We start from the raw sequence: 23,114 nt of genomic DNA on the forward strand, positions 1-23,114 counted from the left end.
TCTTAAACATATGAAAAGAAAATTCCTAGCCTTTTAATAAGGGCCTAGTAATTAAATAAAGACTGTGGAACGGATTATTAATACTGAAAGGTAGAGATGTTTCAAATAGGCTACTTGATTGTTTATACATATATAACAGTTGCCAAAGTACTACTCGACCAAGGCGGGACCCGTCGTGGCAGAATGAGGAACTCCGTGCTCGCTGCGTATGTTTACTGCTGGAGTGTCGTCACATCCAATGCTTAGCGTTTCAATCTGGTCGCATTGCCGCATGTAGGAAGACATGTGTTTCGTAGCCAAGCGCGAAGCATTATTTATAATGCCATGAAGTTTTGTGATGAAGAAAAGGCAATTGGTTTATGCCTACCTCTATCGAAGACAATAGAATGTGCTGCAGCTATTGTGAAGTTAAGTAAGGAAAAAATTAGTAGGATTAGAAAGGAAGGTAAAGAGTAAGAGGACAAGGGTGTAGAAATATCGACACTAAACAAAGACGACCTCCTGCAAATAAGGTTGAATTAGACATGGACAAATGTATCATAAGAAGAGAAGTTCATAAATATTATAGTTTCTACAAAGATCTTCGAACAATAGGAAAGTCGCATAAATTTTGTGAGAGAGATAGATTTTAAAGCGTGCAAGGAAACTTTACTAAAACTCATACTATCCATGGGGTTCGCATTCAAAAAATCTAAAGATAAAAGGAAATATATAATAGAACGCTCTGATATTGTAGCCCGTTATTTACCTGGATGAAATATGGTTCCATACTCATTACACTGTCCACAAATGTTGGCAAGACGTAAAATGCTAAGGTAAGAAATGTATATCAAATGCAATATTGTATAAAATACAGTACCTACTTTAGTTTACGTGACTTTCGATTCATATTCTGTCCTTTACGAACACCGATGTTCTGTTGTGTTTTCTGAATAGATTCCTATGTGTATAAAATTGATAAAATAAAACTAAATAATAAAGTTAACTATATATACGAACACACAACATATAAAGCGTGTTAATAATAATGAAACAAGAGCGCAGTTCAGCATGTGCTTCATTTTGCTTCTGATGCGGACTTTACAACACGGTCTGTGTTGTGAAGCGAATAGCAGCGCCACCAAGCAAAACTGTTCCTGCCTTGGTCGCGTAGTAGATGAAAGTTCAGTCAGATATAAACAACTATGGCAATTCAAGGCTGCTTGCCTTCGGGAGTGATCAATCTCGAGTCTCGGAACACTCACAACCAGTCTTTACGTCAAGGACGCGACGTAATACAACATTGTCGTGCGGGTTTTCGGCTTTGCGGGCGCTGTTAGTCTCACTTTCTCGAACGTTGTTCACCACTCGTTAGTTTAAAGTTGACATGCAGAGATTATAATGAAATAATAAGTGAATATTAAATAACAGTACAATAAGACACATTTAAAATATCCGACATTAATGTTAAACGTAAAAATGTCCATATAAGCCATGGTACAGATTAAGAGTACTGTACACACATGGCAGAGTAAGCTGCATGTTGTTTGTATTATTAAATCCTAAAGTATGTCATGTGTGTTTGGATTGAACATAATAAAAATTATTCTAAGTTTCTCAGATTTCCTGTTTTTGTTTTCAATGTGGAAAACAGATGAATCATCTAATTTTGTTATGAATCTTGACAGCAAACACAATGCACCATCCTTGCATCCCATTGGTGAAAGGAGCTTGATAGTCCAGTTATTCGTTCCTGTTTATACGTACTGTACTGTTTGTTTTTATGCTGTTTACAATATGACTTTGCCTGTCTATATTATTTTATATAAGGTATTATATAATATTATGTTATATACTGAATGGTAGACATTTGTTTGTTTGTAAACTTGTCTATTTGTTACCGTCTTGAATATATCGCCGAGAGATTGTTTGTTATTTATATTGTTTACTTTTTGCTTAGTTCTTAAATGTACTCCCATCCCGGGACTGTTTTCGGTGTTTACACCATTATAAATGATTTGATCTTGACAAGATAATGTTATTTTAACCAATTTTTCTCATCAGGAGTAATTTCTAAATTACTATAACTTGGTTTAAGAGACCATTACTTGCTTTCAGTCATCTGACGATTCGTTTATTTTTAAAATCCTATAAACTATTTTTTGTTTTTAATATTAACGTGCTTTCATTGGAGATAATCATACTTGACCTGAATATCGTAAGAAGGGAAATGCATGAGTTCTATAATGTGTAGCAAGTAAAACTTTGAACTTTAAAATGAGGACAGTGTTATAAAAATATAATTGTTTTGCCTGAGTGGAGAGTGAAGTTCAAGGTTTTACCGATGCATTCACCTAGCCTCGGATGCAAATACGTATTCTCCATATGCAAATGAAGGGTACAGGGAAAAACGAACAATGTCACATTGCTGTTAAGGATGATGTCATTATCTAATTCACTATATTACTACAAACGTTAATGTTATTTTTACCAAAAGTGGTAAAGGAGAATTAAAACCATGGATACACTCATCATTTCCTTCATTTCAAGTAGAAACATCAATAAATTTAGCAGTAATATACTGAAATAGATCACTATCTCACCCTTAATGGAAATGTGACATTGTTCGTTTTTCCCGTGTACCCTTCAAATACACAAGTCAGCAGTCTTACTCAATCCGTGTTAGGCTATACTTTAAATACCTAAGGAATCTAAATTTCTAACAATTCTTTATGGATGTTAAACCTTTAATGTTTCCTAAAATTACCAGCATTCAACGTTTGTGCTGCATTTTTTTACAATGAGATATCCTGAGTTAATCAACTTCCATTTTAATGTTAATTTTGTGTCCGATTACCTTACATTCCTACAACATTTTCTCGATGTGTACACTCTACAACAGCAGTCATCTGCACAGTGCACCCACAGGCTAGCGTCGCTTACCCGCGGATGACATTGCACTAGCGTGCATTAGTGGTTGCTAGCGGGTATGCTGTCTCCATATCCCTTCTGCACGACGGAGCATATTTCGTTGCACTATTTGCACTTGACCCATTTTAGCGAGTGCTGACGACCACTGCTCTACACAGTGACGAAAAAGTCAATGCCCAAACCGCTAGGAGTAATAGAAGACACCAAAACACGTGTTTATTTGTTAAATGAAACTGACTTGAAGCGACTAGTCAGCCTAGAGAATTGTGGAAGGTTGTTGCGTTTAATTGAGAATAAAATGTTACATTTTGCATTACCGTAATTTATTGTGACGATAAGTATTGAACAAACACCAAGTTATGCATTTTACAATAGGTATTCTAAGTGACCGCCATTAACCTCATTACAAAGTGAGGCAGAGATTCTAAACACCGTCCATGGAATCTGTGGAGTATGGTCGCGCATGACGTCACTCTGGGGAGGGCGGAGTGTGACAGCGCTTGCTAATTACCCCTTTATTTTCTCTTTCTCCAAGCCAATTGTCTTCCCTCTCTCACGCAATTCCTTTCGCGCCCTAACTACACATTGGACCAGCTATTTGTGGCGTTACATGCACAGAAGGCTTGTTTTTCAGTGTCACTTCACAGATTCACGGTGTTTAGTGTTCCTGAAAATACTGTCAGATGTTCTACATCAACCTATCTGATTAGCTGAAATAAGGCTTTTAGTGTAATGAATAGTTTGAGCATCGTATTTTTCGTCACCTATATTTGTGTGTTTTAAAACAGTATTTGATGTATAGTGACATTAATAACACAGGCCTGCGATATATTTTTTTATAATTTAACTGTCCCTTGCATTTTTTGTGTGCTTAAACAGAAAATGATACTTAAAATACCACATCACAATCATACAGTTTTTTTCTTCACAAAATTGAAATTGTTTCTATGCTATTAATATACAAAAAGGATGTCTGATACTTTACAACATTCATACAACAGTGCTCTTAGTGACGAGTGTTTCTAACTTGTTGATGGCCATTGCAAACAAATTCTAGAAGGATGTGTTATGTTGTAACCTCGAACTTCTAACTTTATATTACAATCGCTTCAGATAAATTTTGTTATATTTTTGGTGGGTTTATGATTAAAAAACATCACAGAAACGCTAAATTCAAAAACGCTGCATTCCAACCCAACATTTGGGAAAATGGTACGCAATAGAAAAACTGAGCTCAATTTTGGATTCAGCACCCCAAAGAACAGAGAATTTCGTATATACAGGGTGTTTCCGGGCTGGTGTTACAAACTTTCAGGAATGATGGGGAAGGGCATACTGTATGTATCAACTTGAGATAAGGAACCCTGGTCCGGAAATGGTTGAGTCGAAAGTTATAAGCAAAAATAGTTGTGTTGAAATGGAATTGTAATTTCGCACCACGTGCCCTCCTTCCCTTAGCCTTTGAAACAGTCGTGGAAAGATAGTATGGGCCGGATGTCTCCTACGTGGGTACTTGTACCGATACTATCTGTGAGCTTGTCTACTGTTCCCATTGGCTCATCCGTATTCGAAAATCAGGTCTGCATATTCCGCTCTCATGTACTCCTCCATTTCACTAGGACTGATCGACTGGACACTGCAACATGTACACATACACTGCTGTCTACAGACGTGCATATCAGGACCGACCATGTCCGTTACACATTACGCTATCTGCATTGCTTTAGTGTAGCTTCCTGTCCCCATCCCTCAGACAGCGCACTGAATGGAATACTGTAAGTAGACAACGTAAACAACGTCAGATGAATACAGTATGTGTAAGATGTACAGGTAAATACACATAAATAAGGTGTACAGAGGAATAAAATCATTTCATTTCCACACAACTATTTTTTCTTGTAATTTTTTACTCTGTCATTTCCGGACCAGGGTTCCTTATCTCAAATTGATACATGTGCCCTTCCCCATCATCCCTGAAAGTTTGTAACACTAGCCCGGAAACACCCTGTATAACATATATATTTTTTTAAGTTTTATGAACCTTGATTTCTGAGGCCTATGCTTGTGTGAGGTCGTGATTACAATGTGCAAAAGTATGCTGGAAATGTCTGCCAATAGATTTTCTGACTACTCAGCGCAAGTGCTTGATTTCATCCATGTTTTGGCGAATAGCGTGGATTTGTTAAGATTATTAGCGAAATTGGATTGGCGTCTGTTTATTCCTGCAACTGATATAGAGACCTCTGCTTCTGTTTCAGAACCGAAGAAGGATAAGACTGACCAGGCGAATGGGTCCATATCGCCGAGCAGTGAACCGCCAGGGGGACCAACGTTGCCGTCCCCGGGTGGTGGCGGCGGTGGAGGTGGAGTGGGCGACGCCAGTTCGGCAGTGGCAGTCGGGGTTGGTAAACCAGAGAGGCCATCGTCCTTAGGACCGGGCAAGTTGACCCGACGTCTGCTGTGTTACCACAGTGAACACTGTATGTCACATAGCTCACCGCCACGTCCCAACAGCCTAGCATCTGCTGCTGGTGCCAGTGGTGAGTGTTCTGCCGTCTCATATTTCTGCTTTCTCACCTGCACAACCAATACTTGCTTTATGGCGTTTCTTTTCATTATTTGCAGATTCCTTCTCGTCTCTTTCATCGAAATCCCAACTGAATTTAGTCTTTCTTATATTTAATAAAGTATTGGTATTGAACGAATTACCAGTGCTATAATATGTTAGAATCGTATTCGTAACTTAGAGTTCAATTCCCTAGGTCATATCGTGATATTTTTTCACAAGTTGAACGTGAAAATGTGGACTCGACCAATGCGAGTGGAGTCGCGGGCGTAATGTGAACTATCGCGATGCGGTATTACGAACGCAGGAGCAGTAGCGCCACGGCTCCGGGCTGCAGGACTCCACTCGCCTTGGTCGAGTAATAAATACAGATTACATTTTATAGTTCTTCTCCACAAAATAAACAACACATTATCACTGCCGCCACCACAATAGTTCTAACTACCGCCATCACCAGTATCATTGTCTTCACAGCGACCAACACAAAACTATTGCCAATTACCATGAAACACAAGTTGAGTAATATCTGTAGTCGAGGTCAACATTTAATAAAATCTTGAAATTTGATCGTCCACTCAGTTTTAAAAAATCGACACTATTGAAATGTATTTTACGTTGAAATGTTAGTAATAAAATAATGTTTCTTAGTTTTATATCAACATTTCAGTAAAAATTTTTATACAAGTGCAAATGAATGAATATGATATTGTTTTAAGTTTTATGGATTCTGTACTGCATATCTTGGACAATAATTACTTTTTTAACTTCTTCATTCTGGAGGGAAATTAAATCTCATCGTTAAATTGCTTTTTAAAAAGTTTGAGGCTAAAATATAAATGCAGACGTGGTGCTTTTTCAGTAATAGTGTGAAAGAAAGAAGTACAAACTTTTTATGCTATAACATTAAATGAACTTCAAGTGAGGAAGTAACCTTAGTTCCAACTTTTTGTCATTTTAGGTAATAAGCCTCGAGACTTTCTGAACTTTTAGAGGTAGAATGATGGACTAATTTTTCACCTGAAACTCCGATAGGGTATAAAATTGCATTTAAAATCTTGCTTCAAAGAAGTTAAAACGTTATATGTATTAGATGGAATTTTAGTTCTTGGATCATTGTGAGCATTTAGAAACAGGTTATAATGCCTGTAGTTTCTCCTTTACGAAACCGTACAGGTTGAATCATTGTGAGCATTTAGAAACAGATTATACACCTGTAGTTTCTCCTTTTCGAAACCGTACAGGTTGAATCATTGTGAGCATTTAGGAACAGATTATATACCTGTAGTTTCTCCTTTTCCAAACCGTACAGGTTGAATCATTGTGAGCATGAAACCGTAAAGGTTGAATCATTGTGAGGAATCATTGTGAGCATGAAACCGTACAGGTTGAATCATTGTGAGCATTTAAAAACAGATTATATATCTGTAGTTTCTTCTTTACGAAACCGTACAGGTTGAATCATTGTGAGCATTTAAAAACAGATTATATATCTGTAGTTTCTTCTTTACGAAACCGTACAGGTTGAATCATTGTGAGCATTTAGGAACAGATTATATACCTGTAGTTTCTCCTTTTCCAAACCGTACAGGTTGAATCATTGTGAGGAATCATTGTGAGCATGAAACCGTACAGGTTGAATCATTGTGAGCATTTAAAAACAGATTATATATCTGTAGTTTCTTCTTTACGAAACCGTACAGGTTGAATCATTGTGAGCATTTAGAAACAGATTAATACCTGTAGTTTCTCCTTTACGAAACCGTACAGGTTGATATATTTTATCCAGGAACTTAACTTAAAAATTAAACGATATGAAAGTAATGGAAATGAAAGTTTTACAAACAAAAAATTAAAATATTTATAAACCATACTTGCAATGTAGTAATGGAAATTTTAAAATCGATTTAATCTTTGTTTTAAAATAATTTCAATAGTGAAATATGCTACGTAATTTGAGATAAGTAAATATTTTCCCACTCGCCCTCTCATACTATAACTTGGCTTACATTGTTGTTCATCATACATGTTGTTCATTTTATATTACCTTTCATAAAAATATATATTTTATTCTTCACGTCAAGATTTTCGTTTTCGTTGAAGAAATCTGCAAATACCTAAAGAAATTGCCATTGAATTGCACTATAAAATGAGGCATAAATCTGCTTTAGTTCCAATTGGCTTGAAGTGCACACTTTGTATAGTAGAAATTAGTATTTATCCTTGTCTAATTAATTAATTAACACTTTGCTCCCTAATTGTAGAACATTTATATATAGGATGTGAGTGTTCTAAGTTCAGCAAGATTTTATTATAGCTTATGCGCATATATTGATTTGCTTTTTGTGGTTGTTTTTGTGTTTCTTTCATCTTAAGTCGGTACACACAGTTGGTCTAGTCAAGTTAATTAACTTGGTAAGTCTGTGGTAGAGGTACAGTGCGTGTTACAGTAAGTGAATATAGAGTAAACGTTTCAACCATTTGTACTGTACATTCAAATCAAATTGCGTTGCAGTGAATTGGACTGGACACATCAAAGGTATCTATCTACATAATGTTCCGTATGTGTATTATATCAATTATTTTATCGTGTAAATTGTTTTATTATTGAAGAATATAAAAAGTTATGTAATCCTACGTAGTTTTAAGAGAGTGATTAACTCTATTAAATTAATATTTGTAAATAAAAAATATGTATTGATTAAAATGGTAATTAAAAGATTATCCTTAATTTCAATTAAATTATTCCTAATGTGTAATAAATTATTGAATAATATCAGAAATTTCATTTCATTTCGATATAATTCAAGCTCGGATGTTTTGAACAAGCAAATAAATACGCAAATTGTAATGTGTTTAAATCAAGCGACATTAAAATATGATTGTGTTAAAATTATTCCTATTCAGTTCCTCTGAAAATGCCTTTATCATCTCTATAAATTTTGGTATAATTATTACTATCATAAAAGATTATATAATTTTCATGTAGCGTTTGATATAATATGTATGAAAGGGCTTTAGAGCTAAATTCATTTTATACAAATAATATACAAATTAAATAAATGCTGCTGATTTTTCGATACCGAAAATTTTATTGTTGTTTATACAAAGAGAAGAGAAATATAAAATACTGCATTCTTTACATTATTGTCCCAAATCTTTAATTGATATTTAACTAGTACCTGGTAACCTAATTTCAAGACTTTAAAAAATTTCTTCATTTTATAGTATCACTCACAGTTCTGAAGTTCATATATCGGTACTGTATATTACAAAATGTAATAATTTCATCATCCTAGCACAAATTCTTTTTAAATACAGAGTAAGCAAGAAAAAGTATTATATTTTCTGATACAAGTAACAGTAATACAGAAAATATTGCAGATTTTAAAATACCAGGCACCTAGAAATGAAATTCATAAGATTTTAAAGGGTAAGGAAGTTGCAGTGGTTAGTCATTTTCATCTGCAACAGAAATATAATTAAAAATTACTTAAATAGAACTGGTGGAACACTGGTTGTTTAGAATAATTATTTCAAATGCAAAAGCGTTGACATTCATCCTTATCACATTGCAGTGACTTTTCCCAGTTTTATCCGAAAAGATCATGTGTTAGTTTAGGGAGTCGGACAGTGAAATCAGCAGAATAAAGACAAAAATAATGTAATAATGAATATAATCAAACATATTTGGAGAATAATTAAATGATAAACTATATTGTTTAAATTATAAGCTTTCTTTGCTATATTAAAATAATAATCACTTTTCTTCATTACGAGTAAATTTGTTTTTAGTGAGCCATTTAAAGTAAATAATGCATCTTAATACTTTTTAACGTGTTTCTAAGTAGGTATATCTATATAAAATTTCATATTTTTGAGTGTAATAACGTATGTTGGAGACAAGGTGACATATTAATGTTACAGCCCCAGATGGCCAGACAACGAGCGAAGCGACTCCACCCCCTTCAGAGCGCCACCCACATCCCCATCAGCACCTACACCCTAACACTTTAACTCTATCAGAACTGCCAGAACCTCCAATCCCAGTTTCAGAAATTGGACCGATTCCTCCACCTCCTATGTTCAGTTCTCCCAGTCCAACCATGCTTCTTCGCCAGAAGGGCCAGCCAGTGATGGGAGTGGGGGGAGGTAGTGGCGTGCACAATGCTGTCCCCCTCGACCTCTCTGACTTCCTTTACGAAGGTAACTGTTGGCTTCAGTGTCTTACTGCAAGTGAATGGATGAACAAGATTGAAAAGTTAAATGTTGGCTGTTAAGAACTGTTCAGTGGATTAAAAAGTAAAAACAAATTGATGAATGAAACAATAATTCATTTTTTAGAAATCTATTACGAGAACTATATGCTACAGAATAAGCTGAAACAACATAAATGAAAGCCATTAAGAATTGTTACAATTTTTTAAATGTTTTATGAACTTAACAAGACCAACATCTGCTTATGATACATATTATATAGGTGACACAGACAAAGTTTGGTTAAAATCGGACGTAAGTATTCGTGTAGTGCAGTGATATTCAATCTTTTTTCCATATTGAATCTTTCGTACACTACTTTTAACACTTGAATATAAATAATTGATTAAATGGCGATCTTACTCGTGTTAATTGTGTAAGCATGTGCAGCTTACAGCTGTTTCGGTGCTTCTTCACACCATCCTCAGAGCCTACTAGATCTCCGCATTATCTCGAACTTCGCTACCTTGTGTGTGGGTGCGTTCGATTGTTGAAAAGTGTTCATAAATACAGACATGAAAACCTACACATACAACCCAAAAACCAGAAACTGAACACACTAGAACAATATGAAATATACAGACACACTAAAACACACCCTGATCAAATTCTCAACACACAGATCAATTTCAGAACACACACTATTTGACACCACATTTCAACACTTTTCAACAATCGAACGCACCCACACAACAGGCAGCGAAGTTCGAGATGACGCCGAGAACTAGTAGGCTCTGAAGATGGTGCGAAGAAGCACCGAAACAGCTGTAAGCCTCACATGCTTACACAATTAACACGAGTAAGATCACCATTTAATCAATTATTTACAATCTTTTTTGCTAGCATACCCCCAGAATATATCTATTTTTTTTTAACTTCCCATCTGCAAACTGCATTGTAATTATATGAAAAATAACAAAAATAGAATGAAAATATGTCAGCATTTTTATATACGTGGTCACTGGAATGCGTACCTCTTGAGACAACCCCGCACAGGGGTACACGTATCATAGATTGAATACCACTGGTACAGTGTATATAAAAAGGGGGGAAGTGATAAATAAAAAAATAATTGTTAAACTAGTAAGTTGTGGAAGCAGTGGATTGACGTTAATTTTTTCAATTGCATTCATCCATTCACTTCCCTGAATCTTTCTCTCGTTTTGTACATGAGTTTCTACTTCATTGCTTTGTTTAAAGCACGATTCTGAATAAGAAAATGTTCTTTTTCTATGCATTGTCGCTTCTTCTCATTTGCCTTTGTACATTTCTAATAAAAATGTAATTGTATATACTGCTTGACAGCATTTTGGAGTCTTGTTCTGAACTATGTTAACGTACTGTAGCTAAGGTATAAATATCACCTTAGCAATTAATTGGGTGACTCCTTATTTAATACCAAAATTGACAACAATTTTAGGCAATTAATATTTTATTGTAAGTTAATTGCGAAGATGCCATTCTTTGGAAGAGTTGGATGTAACTTGTGAAGTGTGATAGATTGCAAGTAAAGTACGTATGCTTTAGTGAAAATGTTTGTACATCATTTTGAGGTTTTAAGACCAGTTAAGGTAATATAATTGTAAACGAAAATCACAAAATTTCGAGGTTTGTGTACTTTCATTAGATATCTGGAAGTAAGTTTTGTGGTAGGAAATCTGATATTTTATTTTAGTATGAGTTATGACACGATTAATTATAAACTGTGTATGCAGAATAAAGAAATCTGTTCTTGTATTTTAACGAAAATCTAAGTTTTGTGCTTCTTCAGTTCTTCGCGTGCTGTTTATTCATCTGCATTAATTTGAAGGTTTTTTATATAAAAATGTTACTCTTCCACCATGATGATGTATACTGTATTTCTGTGAACCTCTTCAATAGTATATGCTGAAACAACATAACAAGAAAGTATTTTAAATTTATATTTTCTCGGTTATATTACCGATACTTTAATCTTTCAATTTTTTTCTTTATAATGAATATTACCATTAGTCACTATTGTAACATTTTATTTATAATTTCATCCTTTCATTCCATTATGTTGCACAGGAATGAACAAACTTTTTATATGTAATCACTAGGGATGTTAATACATATTGGCTAATAGAAAAGTTACAGGTTGAGGTAAAATGCTATCTGGCTTCTTTCAGCAGTGAACTTTAAACCTCTCCAGATAGGTTATAAGGGTTAATGTGACATTTTGCACAAACCCACACACATAGTATCCAGGACTCTGCCTTTATTGCAGATCTATACTGCTACTTCATGTGCAAATTTTATAACTGAACAAATGTCACATCACTTCGATTCACGGTTACTCACATTAACGTACACCAAATAACTTCACTGTAATGTTCACTCATGCAGATGTTTCGAGTTTGGTACGTATGTGTTCAGGATAGCCTACATATTTAATCACTTTTAATGTTCTAATGGTATCTAGAACATTTTGTTGATATAAATTACAAACTTATATCATTCTCTTAAAATTTCGTGTAATTGTGACTTCTGCAAGACTAAGTGAATTAAATCTTACAATAAGATTAGAAATGTCGTACCTTAGTTTGACAGCTAGACTGTCGGCTTTCCACGCTAATAACCCGCGTTCGAATGCCAGTGGGTCCAATTGAAATTAGTGGTGGACAAAGACTGTGTTTGGTGATAGATTTTCGCGGAATACTCCCGTTTCCCCTACCGGCATTTCATCATTGCTTCATAAATCATTCATCGTACGGTGTTGAGTAGATCTCCTATGGTGCACCAAAGACAACGTCTCCATGGCGGCTAAAAGAACTACACGTTTGTCCACACCTGTGGAGTAACGGTCAGCGCGTCTGGCCGCGAAACCAGGTGGCCCGGGTTCGAATCCTGGTCGGGGCAAGTTACCTGGTTGAGGTTTTTTCCGGGGTTTTCCCTCAACCCAATACGAGCAAATGCTGGGTAACTTTCGGTGCTGGACTCCGGACTCATTTCACCGGCATTATCACCTTCATTTCATTCAGACGCTAAATAACCTGAGATGTTGATACAGCGTCGTAAAATAACCCAATAAAAGTACACGTTTCGGCGTATCGCACGGTAGATGGGGACGCTTGGGTGAATGACGAAAGTAAAGTGCCCCCCATTAGTTAAAAAAAAATTCTCAGTAGACACAACTGTAACTTATGCGTGTAGCAAATTGTAGTTTTGAACCAAGACTGCACTAAATAGTGGTTTCAGATTCCCTCTCTTCGGACTCAGCTCTCCAGAATACTACCTATTATAAGTTAGACACCTGTGTAGTTCAGGTGGTAGTGCATTTGACAATTGAATTGTGGCTGTGCCTGGGCATGGGTTCAAATCCAGCTTGGGCTGATTATCTATTTTATTTCGGAAGCTTTCTCAACTGTAAAACGAATGTCAGATAATCACATGGTGATTTCTGCGCCTCATCTCGACAAATACCATCTCTTCCCCAATACTATCGCCGCTAAATAATCTGATAGTTAATGTAGAGTCGTTAAATATCAGATTTAAACGATAGAAGTTGTTGATCAATATACAAGGTGAAGCGTAAGTAATGTCATTAATTTCAAGGGGTTATTTTTTGGAATATTAAAAACAAATTAATACAGTTTTGCTCGTTTTTGCTTTCTTTTCTAGAAAAAAATATTTTATATGAAACATTTCATAGCTTATTTTGGGAATGTTATTGAATTAATTCCCAATATGCTCAGTCAGTTTAAGAAAGCAGTGTATTATGATAATAAATTATTGAAAGAATTTTAGTTTAGCACTTTTAATGTGTAGAAATTTGTTCCGAACAAATGTAATTGTTCGTTCTGCCAAGGAATTTTAAAACGTAATGCACTCTGACAACGCTGTAAAGGTTATTGCCTGGAGAGAAGTAGATATACGTAAGACCAAGTACCCTGAACAGCTTGAATGTTCGAGAGGAAGGGTGAAAAAACGAATTTTTTGTTTAATCATTAAGTACACTTGTATAACGTAAAATAAACTTTTCTTATTGTCTGTGTTCACCGAATATTTAATTAAAATTAAATCGAAAGAGTTTAAAAGTAATATTTTTGTTCGTTTAACGTAAAATAAGCCTATCGTATTTCTATTTCTGCCTATAATGTTTTGAATGTTTTAAAATTTTGTTTTTATAACGTGAAATAAACATAGTTTTCGATCTCTAGACTATTGAATTGAAATGGGAATACAGATATATTTCTTAATCTTTTCAATTTATTTTGAAATAAGCGTATCTTATTGTGTTCTCTTAACATTTAATTAAAATTAGATTCTAGAGGTTATTTTCAATTTTCCAAGATTGTGTTTAATGTGAAATGAGCCGTGTTCATTCCCTGTTCTCTAACACAGTTTAAACTCAAACATTAAACGGTATACCATCTGTATTTTTTCTTACTAGTTTAACAACAGTGTACATGGCAATGACCTTCCACTGCCCTATTCAGAAAAAACCAGGTGAAGGGGTCGTTCAGAGCAACACAATCTGACGTGTACTCCCTACTGATTACAGCGTTGCACGATCTCATACTTCACGTATTTTAAAATGCACGTTTTTCTGGCAAACTATTCAAAATATAGCAAAATGGTATTTTACTTCTTTGTTTCTCTTTACTAAAGGAATCCTCCACTAGAATTAATAACATTAAGTACAGTAATTGAACAAGTAAATACATTTAAATTTTTAGGATCATCAATATCATATATTAAAGAGGTAGATATTGGAAATAAAGTTGAAATGTTTTCAAAAATATGCGGAACAATTAAAAGAACTTTAAAAAATAAAGTAAGAAAAGATACGATGATAAAATTTTATAAAACTATGGCAGTTCCTGCAGCTCTATATAGTAGTGAAACTTGGACAATGACAAGTAGAGATAAAAGTAGACTACAGGCAGCAGAAATGAGGTTTTTAAGATCAGTTCTGGGAGTCACTAAAAGGGACAGAATCAGAAATGAAGACATAAGAAATCAATTACAGATTTTTAGCCTAAATGAAGGAATAGACCATCATAGACAAAAATGGCTAGATCACGTAGACAGAATGGATGAGAGAAGATACCCAAAGAAAATATTAAATTATATACCAGAAGGGAAACGAAACATAGGAAGACCAAAAAAACGATGGAAAGACCAATGAACTAATAATTTGGAGCGCGCAACAAGCCTTTGTAGGGCTTAATGCATGAAGAAGAAGAAGAAGAAGAAGAAGAAGAAGAAGAAGTACAGTTCACCTTGTGTATGTATAATATATGAATTCCACAATAGTTATATAATTTGTTGTATATAACCGCAGTTTATAATTACATATGCAATGTGTTCATTATATCATAGGCGTATTGTTAGCATAAACTGCGCAATCGTTGTGTTGATTGAAATAAGAGAACCCAGATGGACTAGAATAGTCGATTCTGATTGTAAGAGTTGAGACAATGAGCATACTCCTTCTGATTGTTTGGATCCAACCATGACTTCCATTAACAAACAAAATTAATGAATTTAATACAGGATGTTAATGAACTCATGATTACCATGTTTTAGAATAGAAAATAGGTGTTATAAGGAATATACTGTATTTTGCTACTAAACCTGTGGTCGGAAATCCCTTTCTCCGCTAGAGCATGCGAAAGGTCGCTCCTAATGGGTAGGCCACCCATCGTGCACGAAATTCAAAAGGAGTCATTTGTCGTCACTGGAAGGATTGACCTTGTGTTAGTCCAATCGTCGCTTCATTTTAGACTGCTTGGAAATTAAATATGTGAACATTAGTGAGAGGGGTTCTGGAAGGAGTGCAAGTGGATTCGTCAGCTCTCTACTCATTGCCGAGTAATAGTGCATCAGTCTGAAGTAAAACGCGTGCATGATTTTTTATTGCAATCAGAATCGGAATGAAGTACACGTTCGCTGAATACATGCTTCTGATTTATGGGAAAGTTAGAATAAAAGAGAGCTGCTCGCCCGTTGTACGAAGAGAGGTACCCTGGCCAACGTATTCCAAACATTTGGAGGTCGCTGGATTGGTAGAAGGGATTTTGCACAATGACCACCATGTTCACCTGACCTCAGCTTCCTAGACGTCTTCCTGTGTGATACTTGAAGAGCTTCATGTACGAGAGCCCGTGGAGTCTGAGGAGGATCTGATTGTCAAGAGTCACGCTGTCACCGTAGCGATTAAAGGAGGTCAGAGTGTATTCACAAAGGTCTAGCAAAACATGTTACGTCGTTGTCAATACTTTGTAACTTTAAACAAATAATGTAGAAAATGTAATACCTAAATGTAAAATAACATGTAAAAAAAAACAGTCTCGAAAGACCTGTAAAATAAATGAAGACCGAATACCGGAAAAATTATAACAAATCCATACCCAAATTAAAACAGAAACCAAATAAAACATGAAAACATTCAAGCAATAGCCTTGCTTGTGTTCCGTGCACGATGTGTGGCCTATGTATCAGGAACGATCTTTCGCGTGCTCTAGCGGCGAAAAGAGGAATTTCTCGATCACCAGTTTATTAGCAAAATATGTTCCTTAGAGCACCTACTTGCTACCCTGAAACATTGTAATGAGAACTCAATTAACATCCTGTATGTACTCAAATAAATTGGGTCGATGAAGTAATAAATCCTCCATTATCTGTAATGTTTAGGCTCTAGAGTTCTTTTATAATGAGAGTTGAGACGTTGCACGGTCCCTTTGTGATCCCATCAACAATTAAAATAATATATAATAATTTGATAGCACTTAATGACTAGAAAATGAAAAAAAAAAAACAAATCTCCTATGAGATGTAAAATTATAGGTCTATATATTGTACAGTATATATCCGGAATCTTTCACCGTGGAATCGGCCTGTGCTCCAAAATGAAATGTTTGAGTACAAGTGTAACTTAAATTCAGACACAGTGAATGAGTCGCTGCAATTTACTTGAAATTGGCGCATACGATTTTAATGTTTCTACCTTCCTTCATTCTGAAGACGAAATAATGCCAAATTATTGTAAGAAAATTAAGTCTTATCTTCACTTTTTTTTTCACTTCTTTAGAGGTTTAATTTTAAAATTCAGAAGTATCAAAAAGAAATTAAGTATCTTACTACACTATGATGGCAAATCCATTACCTTAAATCAGTGATCGGCATTTCATGATTCGCGAATCAATCCCTTAATACACAAACAGGGCGGAGAGGTACGGCATGATCTCCTTCCCCTTGGTCATTCAATGTTAAGCAGTTTGGGTATCTTCTCCTTCCTACAGTCCCTTTACTGTGTATTGCGGGCTGAATTTTATATGACTTAATCTTTGCCGATCACTGTCTTAAATTGTCGACTTTCTGCTTCATATATTAATATCAATATACTCGTAACTGTGTAATAATAGTTTCAAGGCCGACTTTCAATTTACTGTCGGCAATAAAGGGATAAATATAATATGAATCGTTATAGTAGTCATAAGTGATACACTGTACTGATGTCAAAACTTAAATTACAGTAGCTACTCTGAAAGAATAACTAGTATGTTTCTAGTGAACATGTGGAGTAATACTAAAAAAAATATATAGGTACCGGTAAAATTATGATAGTACAGTTTCATTGTTAAAAAGTAGGGCCTATTAAATTAATAATAATTCATAACTCACAACTTTTGTTTTACCACTCTGTATGATTTGTCATCACTCGCTACTAGTGTCGTGCAATGTTCGAACATGAGAGGGGATATCAAGATACTACAAACTTCGCCCTACTCCATAGGCATCCCAAAGTACGTGGAAGTGAAGCATGTAAACTAAAATAACCGAGTTCATTAAAAACCGGTAGGAGGCCTTATGTTCGGTTCATGTTTGCCGAATCTTTGTAGAACTGAAGCTTCCTTTGCGTTTGTTCAATCTTTCCCCTTCCTTACATATGTTCGGTGCCTTTCTTCTTAGTTCTTGTTATCCCTACGCCTTTACGCTTTAGCTGCATAAGGATATCAGACTCACATCTTGCGAAGTTACGCATAGTAATGAGTATAGGTAATTTTTTATTGTTATTAATATGACTAAACATTCACATAAATACATGTATTAGTAAATCAAACAAAATATATTTAGAAAACTCGTATGTTCAAAGTACCGACTCGTATGTGCGAAGTTCAAACATGAGAGAGGAAACCAAAACATTGTAAACTTCGTCTTATTCCATATGAAAAAATTAACCGCAAGATATGTGCTCAAATCCTTAAGCAGTTTAAAATAGTGTCCTGCAATGTTCGAACATGAGAGAGGCAACCAAGACATTACAAACTTCGTCTTATTTTATATGAAAAATCTATCGCAAGGTCTATGCTAAAACATGAAGGGATGGGAGTGGAGGACAGCGAATGTTTTTATAACAAAATGAAACAAAACACGACAGGCCTCCTTCTGCAGAGCGAACATCGACGAATGTCGAACTTCGTCATACTCGACTAACTTGAATCGAACGTAGTGTCTGTAATATTTCCATCATCCGTATAATCACACAAATATTGTTACCGAGCAACCGTTATTTATTTGAATATTGTGTCAAAAATGTAATTATAGCTATTTTCTTTCGGTAACTGATATAGTAACAATTGCCATGTATTTTAAAAACATAATGTGATGTACCTATATGTACGTATATTTTTGTCGAAGATTAATCATACTTTTGTAATAAAAATTACTTGTCCTTACATCTAAATAAAACTTCACAAGATTTGTTCTAAAATCCTTACTCAGCTAAAACCATGAAGGGTTGGTAGAGGAGTGTAGGAGAGGCCAGCGAACTTAAAGGGCACGGATCATACAAGGAGCAAGACCGAGCGAGCGAGACAGATCCGTTTCATTAAAGCAGACTTCGGTTCTTGTCACGCTGGACAAACTTGAACCGAACATAGAGCATGAAATGCACGACACTACTTGCTACCACAAGTATGTATAAGGAGAAGGGGAAAATTGCCTTTCTTCTGCACACCTTCGTTAAACACTTTTATTATTTCACGAGATATCTGAGATTTTATTGTATGTAGAAGGGCAACATGAAATTGTGAAATTACATATGACTAAAGTCTGTGTGATGTATCTTGTCTCACTATGAAAAGAGAGAAAAAGGAGATATGTCTTACTTCGTCTCTATTGTTATGGCGATGGGGGAGTGGAGCGATGCCGTCCATCCATCCAGTGGCGGAAGGGACTAGTTGATACATTCTGTAGCACAAAATAAAATAAAATATCTCTCTTCGTACTGTGTAGTTCCGTCACTGAGCTTGTCTTTCAAGAAACTGAGTTCCGGTAGCCTGTACAATAACAAGGTTTTAAAAGGAATCCTGAAAATTTACAACCCTCCTATAATCTCCACCCTCATTTGAAGGGACTTGGTTTTATTGCTACTGAGACAAGATAAACCTTACCAAGTATAATAGCAGATATAGGGCAGAAAGGGAAGAAGAGAAGGGAGAATATTTGCAAATAGGAATCTCTGTTACGTAACTCAATATCTGTATGTTCGACCTCTACTTGAGACTTTAGCAGGAAGTAGCAGTCCAGTAATGTTACATGTAATTTGTTGTTGCATGGTGTGACAGAACAAGAAGACGGAGGTGGTGATGCAGATGAGGATGAAGAAGATGAAGACAGTGATGGACGATACATGTTCAGAGTGCCACAGCCTGACCCTAGCATTGACACCTCACGAGTGGAGGAGATTCCAGCCAAGGAGCCCAAGTTCCACGCTGTACCACTCAAGTCAGCTCTTAAGAAGAAGAGCAGTAGTGGGGGAGGAAGTGGACCTGGCACTCCGCAGAATACACCTACACAGGAAAGCCGCCCCCTTGCTCTCCGGCAAGAACACCATGCCTCCTTCAAGTGAGTTGTAGGGAACAAAATTGTCTTCTACCAAGTGTATACCACGTAGTTACATAGGCTATATTAAATACTTTATTTGGAATTTTTATAACGTCATTGTCTTTCTCAGTCAGATAGATTATACTATTTTATAAAATATTAATTTAAGCATATGAGATACAGAATACAGCATTTCTGTCGATGCATCTGCTCTCTTAGACTTCTCTTGTTCGTCTTCGTGTAAAATGCTACCGACATTTTTCCTGTTCAATTCATCTATGTTTTTGGGAATACTTTGTTTTCTATCGATTTTTAATTGAGCAAATTGTAAGTTCTTTTACTTTATACAAATCTGGCTCCCTGTGAAGCAGACTTAAATAATTCAATTAAATTATTCGTATATTATTTGTATAATACTATATATTCGTTACTGTAGGTACATTAACAGAAAGGCACAATTTAAGTCACACAGAATTGTGTGCACTCAAAGTTGGGTTTCTGGCGTCTTGTTAGCCCATTTGAGTTGTGTGGATATAAAGGGAAGAATTGTGACTGTGTCGTATATAGTTCCTGGGGTAGCTCAGTCGGTAGAGCATTCGTGTGCTAAGCAAAGGGTACCGGGATCGATACCCGGCCCCAGAACAATTTTTTCCTTGAAATTATTCTTTTACTTTGTCATTAGATGAAATACAGAGAAATATTCTGAAGCTTCAAATAGGCTTACCAATACTAATACAGAGATTTCAACAGAAATGAAATGTTTTTAGCATTCGTTATTCTGCAAATGTGGTTTTGGCATGCTGTCTGTGTATAACCTTTTCTTCCAGATTATTTCATGGTCTCTGTTCTTGCTCAGTGTTAAAAATTAAAAGTCAATTAGCTGGACAAGTAGGTACATTAATTTTTACTCTGAAAATAACAGTAGATCTTTTCAGCTCATTGTAATGTTCTGACTCTGTTTCAATATCAACTAAGTCGAAGGTTTTAGTTTTTATTTTCAATAATAGTAATGGTGATAATAATATCAGGTCTAAATTGAGAAGTAAAACTATGTGAAATGTTGTTTCGAAATTTTTATGGAAACAGCATTTCCAGCAACGCCGACAACAAAAATGTTATTTTAGATATTCATCATGCCCATCTCTGTACCTTCACTTCAGAATAGTTTCTGTTAATGTTCTGTATTTACAGTTCAGTTTGTCTGGAAAAAATAGAAACATGAAATTTCGTATTTTTACTATAGGTAAGACTTGAGAGTAATAGTTAATTTAAGTCTATAAGCCTAAATAATATATAAAATAGCAATTTATATGCCGTACATAATTTTAATAGTGACCCTGTTACAAAAGAACAGTGCAAAATAAAACAGTGTAATTCGTGTATTCACGGAAATATTTACTTCAGAGCAACAATGTTCATTGTTAAATACAAAAGTATTCCGAAGTTAAAAAATGAACTATCCAAATGAGAGTTAGGCGCAAAAACACCATACATAAATTTCACCAAATTAATGTTAATATTAAGTCATTATGTTTAAGAGAAGTATCAGAGTAGTAGCCCGATGTCATTGGTTATCTCCCTTGTGAACCTTTTCACAATATTCCTTTTCTCAACCTTGTTTGTAGATCTTACTAATTTTATTTAGTAAATAAAGCATTGACTAGAGCATAGAAATTTCCTGATTAGCCTACATACATTTTTTTTTCTCTTTTTTTCTAAAAACGAAAGAAATACGCATACGAAAGTGCAATGTTGAGAAAGAAGTTATAGTCGATCATACTGAAAATGGTTATAAATAAAGATCTGACTTGCAGTGAACTAATTTCTAAGCAGATCAAACTGAATGAGAATAAAGTCTTGTTGGAATGACATAGTCAGTTTAATTCCTGATTAATTTCTGTTATATTTAAATGGACACTTTTAATTTACTCTATTGGGATGCTTTAATATAAATTAACTTAACGAAGAAAAATTAATATGTAGGTACCTAGAAGAAAGATATTTCTTCCAGATTTTTCGTTGTAGCACTTTTAAAATGTTAAAAGTAATAAACATTCCGCATTTTATCTCAGATTATAATCGAATAATTTTCACAGTTTCATTTTTTATACAGAACGAAAAAAATTTGATATGCGAGCTTCTAGGGGTAATGGAATACACGAAAACAGCCGTATATATGAAGTGCATCTTTGAAGCACAAGTTGTTACAATGTTTATCAGTTGTTTGGTTTAAAATCTACCATACCTTCCTGCTTAAGCAACGCATTCCTCACAAAATGTTGCTGAACATGAGTTCGGCAGCAACCACATGATGTATTCAAAGCATAAAATTATCTCGTCAAATTGAGTTGCATGCACTGATTATTATCGGCTTGCATTAAGCCTGGTTACAGCCAATAAGCCGTTGTCATCAGTCGACAGTGGATTTAACCCACGTGTTTCTTCTTAACAAGTTAGCCTACTTAACGACGTAGTATGAAAGTACGTAGGATCATCTGGACATACTCTTTCTGGAAAACATTAGTGGTATATTCTTTGGACTGTGTATCATTGTCACTAGCAGTATAATATAATTGAAGGGTCCAGGGGAAGAACATGCTAAGTCACATTTTACTGTTTTTACAGGAGAGCAAGTTTAAAGTTTCAAGGTCCATTACATTCTATTGTCTCTGAGTTATCATTTTTCAAATATTTCTGTCTTAATCAAGTTTTTACTCTGCACAATTAAACCACTGAAATCTCTATTGCCTGAGGTATTACATGGCATCCAAAACAAAAAATTGATAAAATTGGACTTAGCACGTTTTTCCCCTGGACCCTTCAATTGTGAAGTGAATGTCCAGAAGTTCTTTAGAAGTGTAACTCATTCCATGCTGTAATAGTGAGGTATTAATACTCACGATCATGAAAAATATTTTGTAGGTTTTACTTGTAGTCGAGCAACCGACTATACATTGCAATAAATACTTACGAAGGTTTTCAGACTTCGGATGTATTATGGTTTTTCAAGGATACTCTTCGTATGCATGGATGTTTAACAGACCTCTTGCATTACTCCTAGAAGTTTGCACATCGAATTTTTGTTAGCCCTATATGAAACCTGTTTATTGCATCTTTTGGTCGTATTAGTTTAATTGTATTTTACTTAAGATAGTATGCAATTTAAATTCTTGCAGAAGTTAAACAGTACTATTATTTTCAGTTTGTTTAAAAATGCAATCTACCTGCACCAAGATAAAGGGCAAAATATTTGAAATTAAAAGTAGAAAATATTTCTGAATATATTTAGTAGTGTTTATCCTTTCCACAATAAATTTCACACATACTGTACAACGAATTTCTAAATGGTAGAATTGAATTACAGGGTAGACATGTATACCGGTAGCAGTTTTTAGGCGTAAAGATTATTGTAGTATTTTTTCTATAGTTTTGTTAATTATATATGCATTCCACGTTTAGTACCGGTACTTGATTCTGACACATTATTGCACGCGCACAAACTAACTGTACAGTAATTCTGATATTCTCG

At 35.0% G+C, this 23,114-nt stretch overlaps 1 protein-coding gene across 13 annotated transcripts in view; it reads left to right on the top strand.

Moving 5' to 3' along the window:
• The window catches only part of LOC138715195 (phosphatase and actin regulator 2), a 1,243,976-nt gene that overhangs the window by 1,204,358 nt on the left and 16,504 nt on the right, over window positions 1-23,114 (top strand). For 12 of the 13 annotated variants that reach the window (XM_069847817.1, XM_069847819.1, XM_069847809.1 and 9 more), the window contains 3 exons: window positions 5,169-5,450; window positions 9,401-9,679; window positions 19,327-19,606. In XM_069847817.1, the coding sequence (XP_069703918.1) occupies window positions 5,169-5,450; window positions 9,401-9,679; window positions 19,327-19,606 (841 nt within the window). The remainder of the gene's footprint in view (window positions 1-5,168; window positions 5,451-9,400; window positions 9,680-19,326; window positions 19,607-23,114) is intronic. The other variant, XM_069847820.1, reaches the window with a different exon arrangement.

The sequence above is a fragment of the Periplaneta americana genome, chromosome 15 (assembly GCF_040183065.1).
Source record: "Periplaneta americana isolate PAMFEO1 chromosome 15, P.americana_PAMFEO1_priV1, whole genome shotgun sequence".
NCBI classification, from domain to species: domain Eukaryota; kingdom Metazoa; phylum Arthropoda; class Insecta; order Blattodea; family Blattidae; genus Periplaneta; species Periplaneta americana.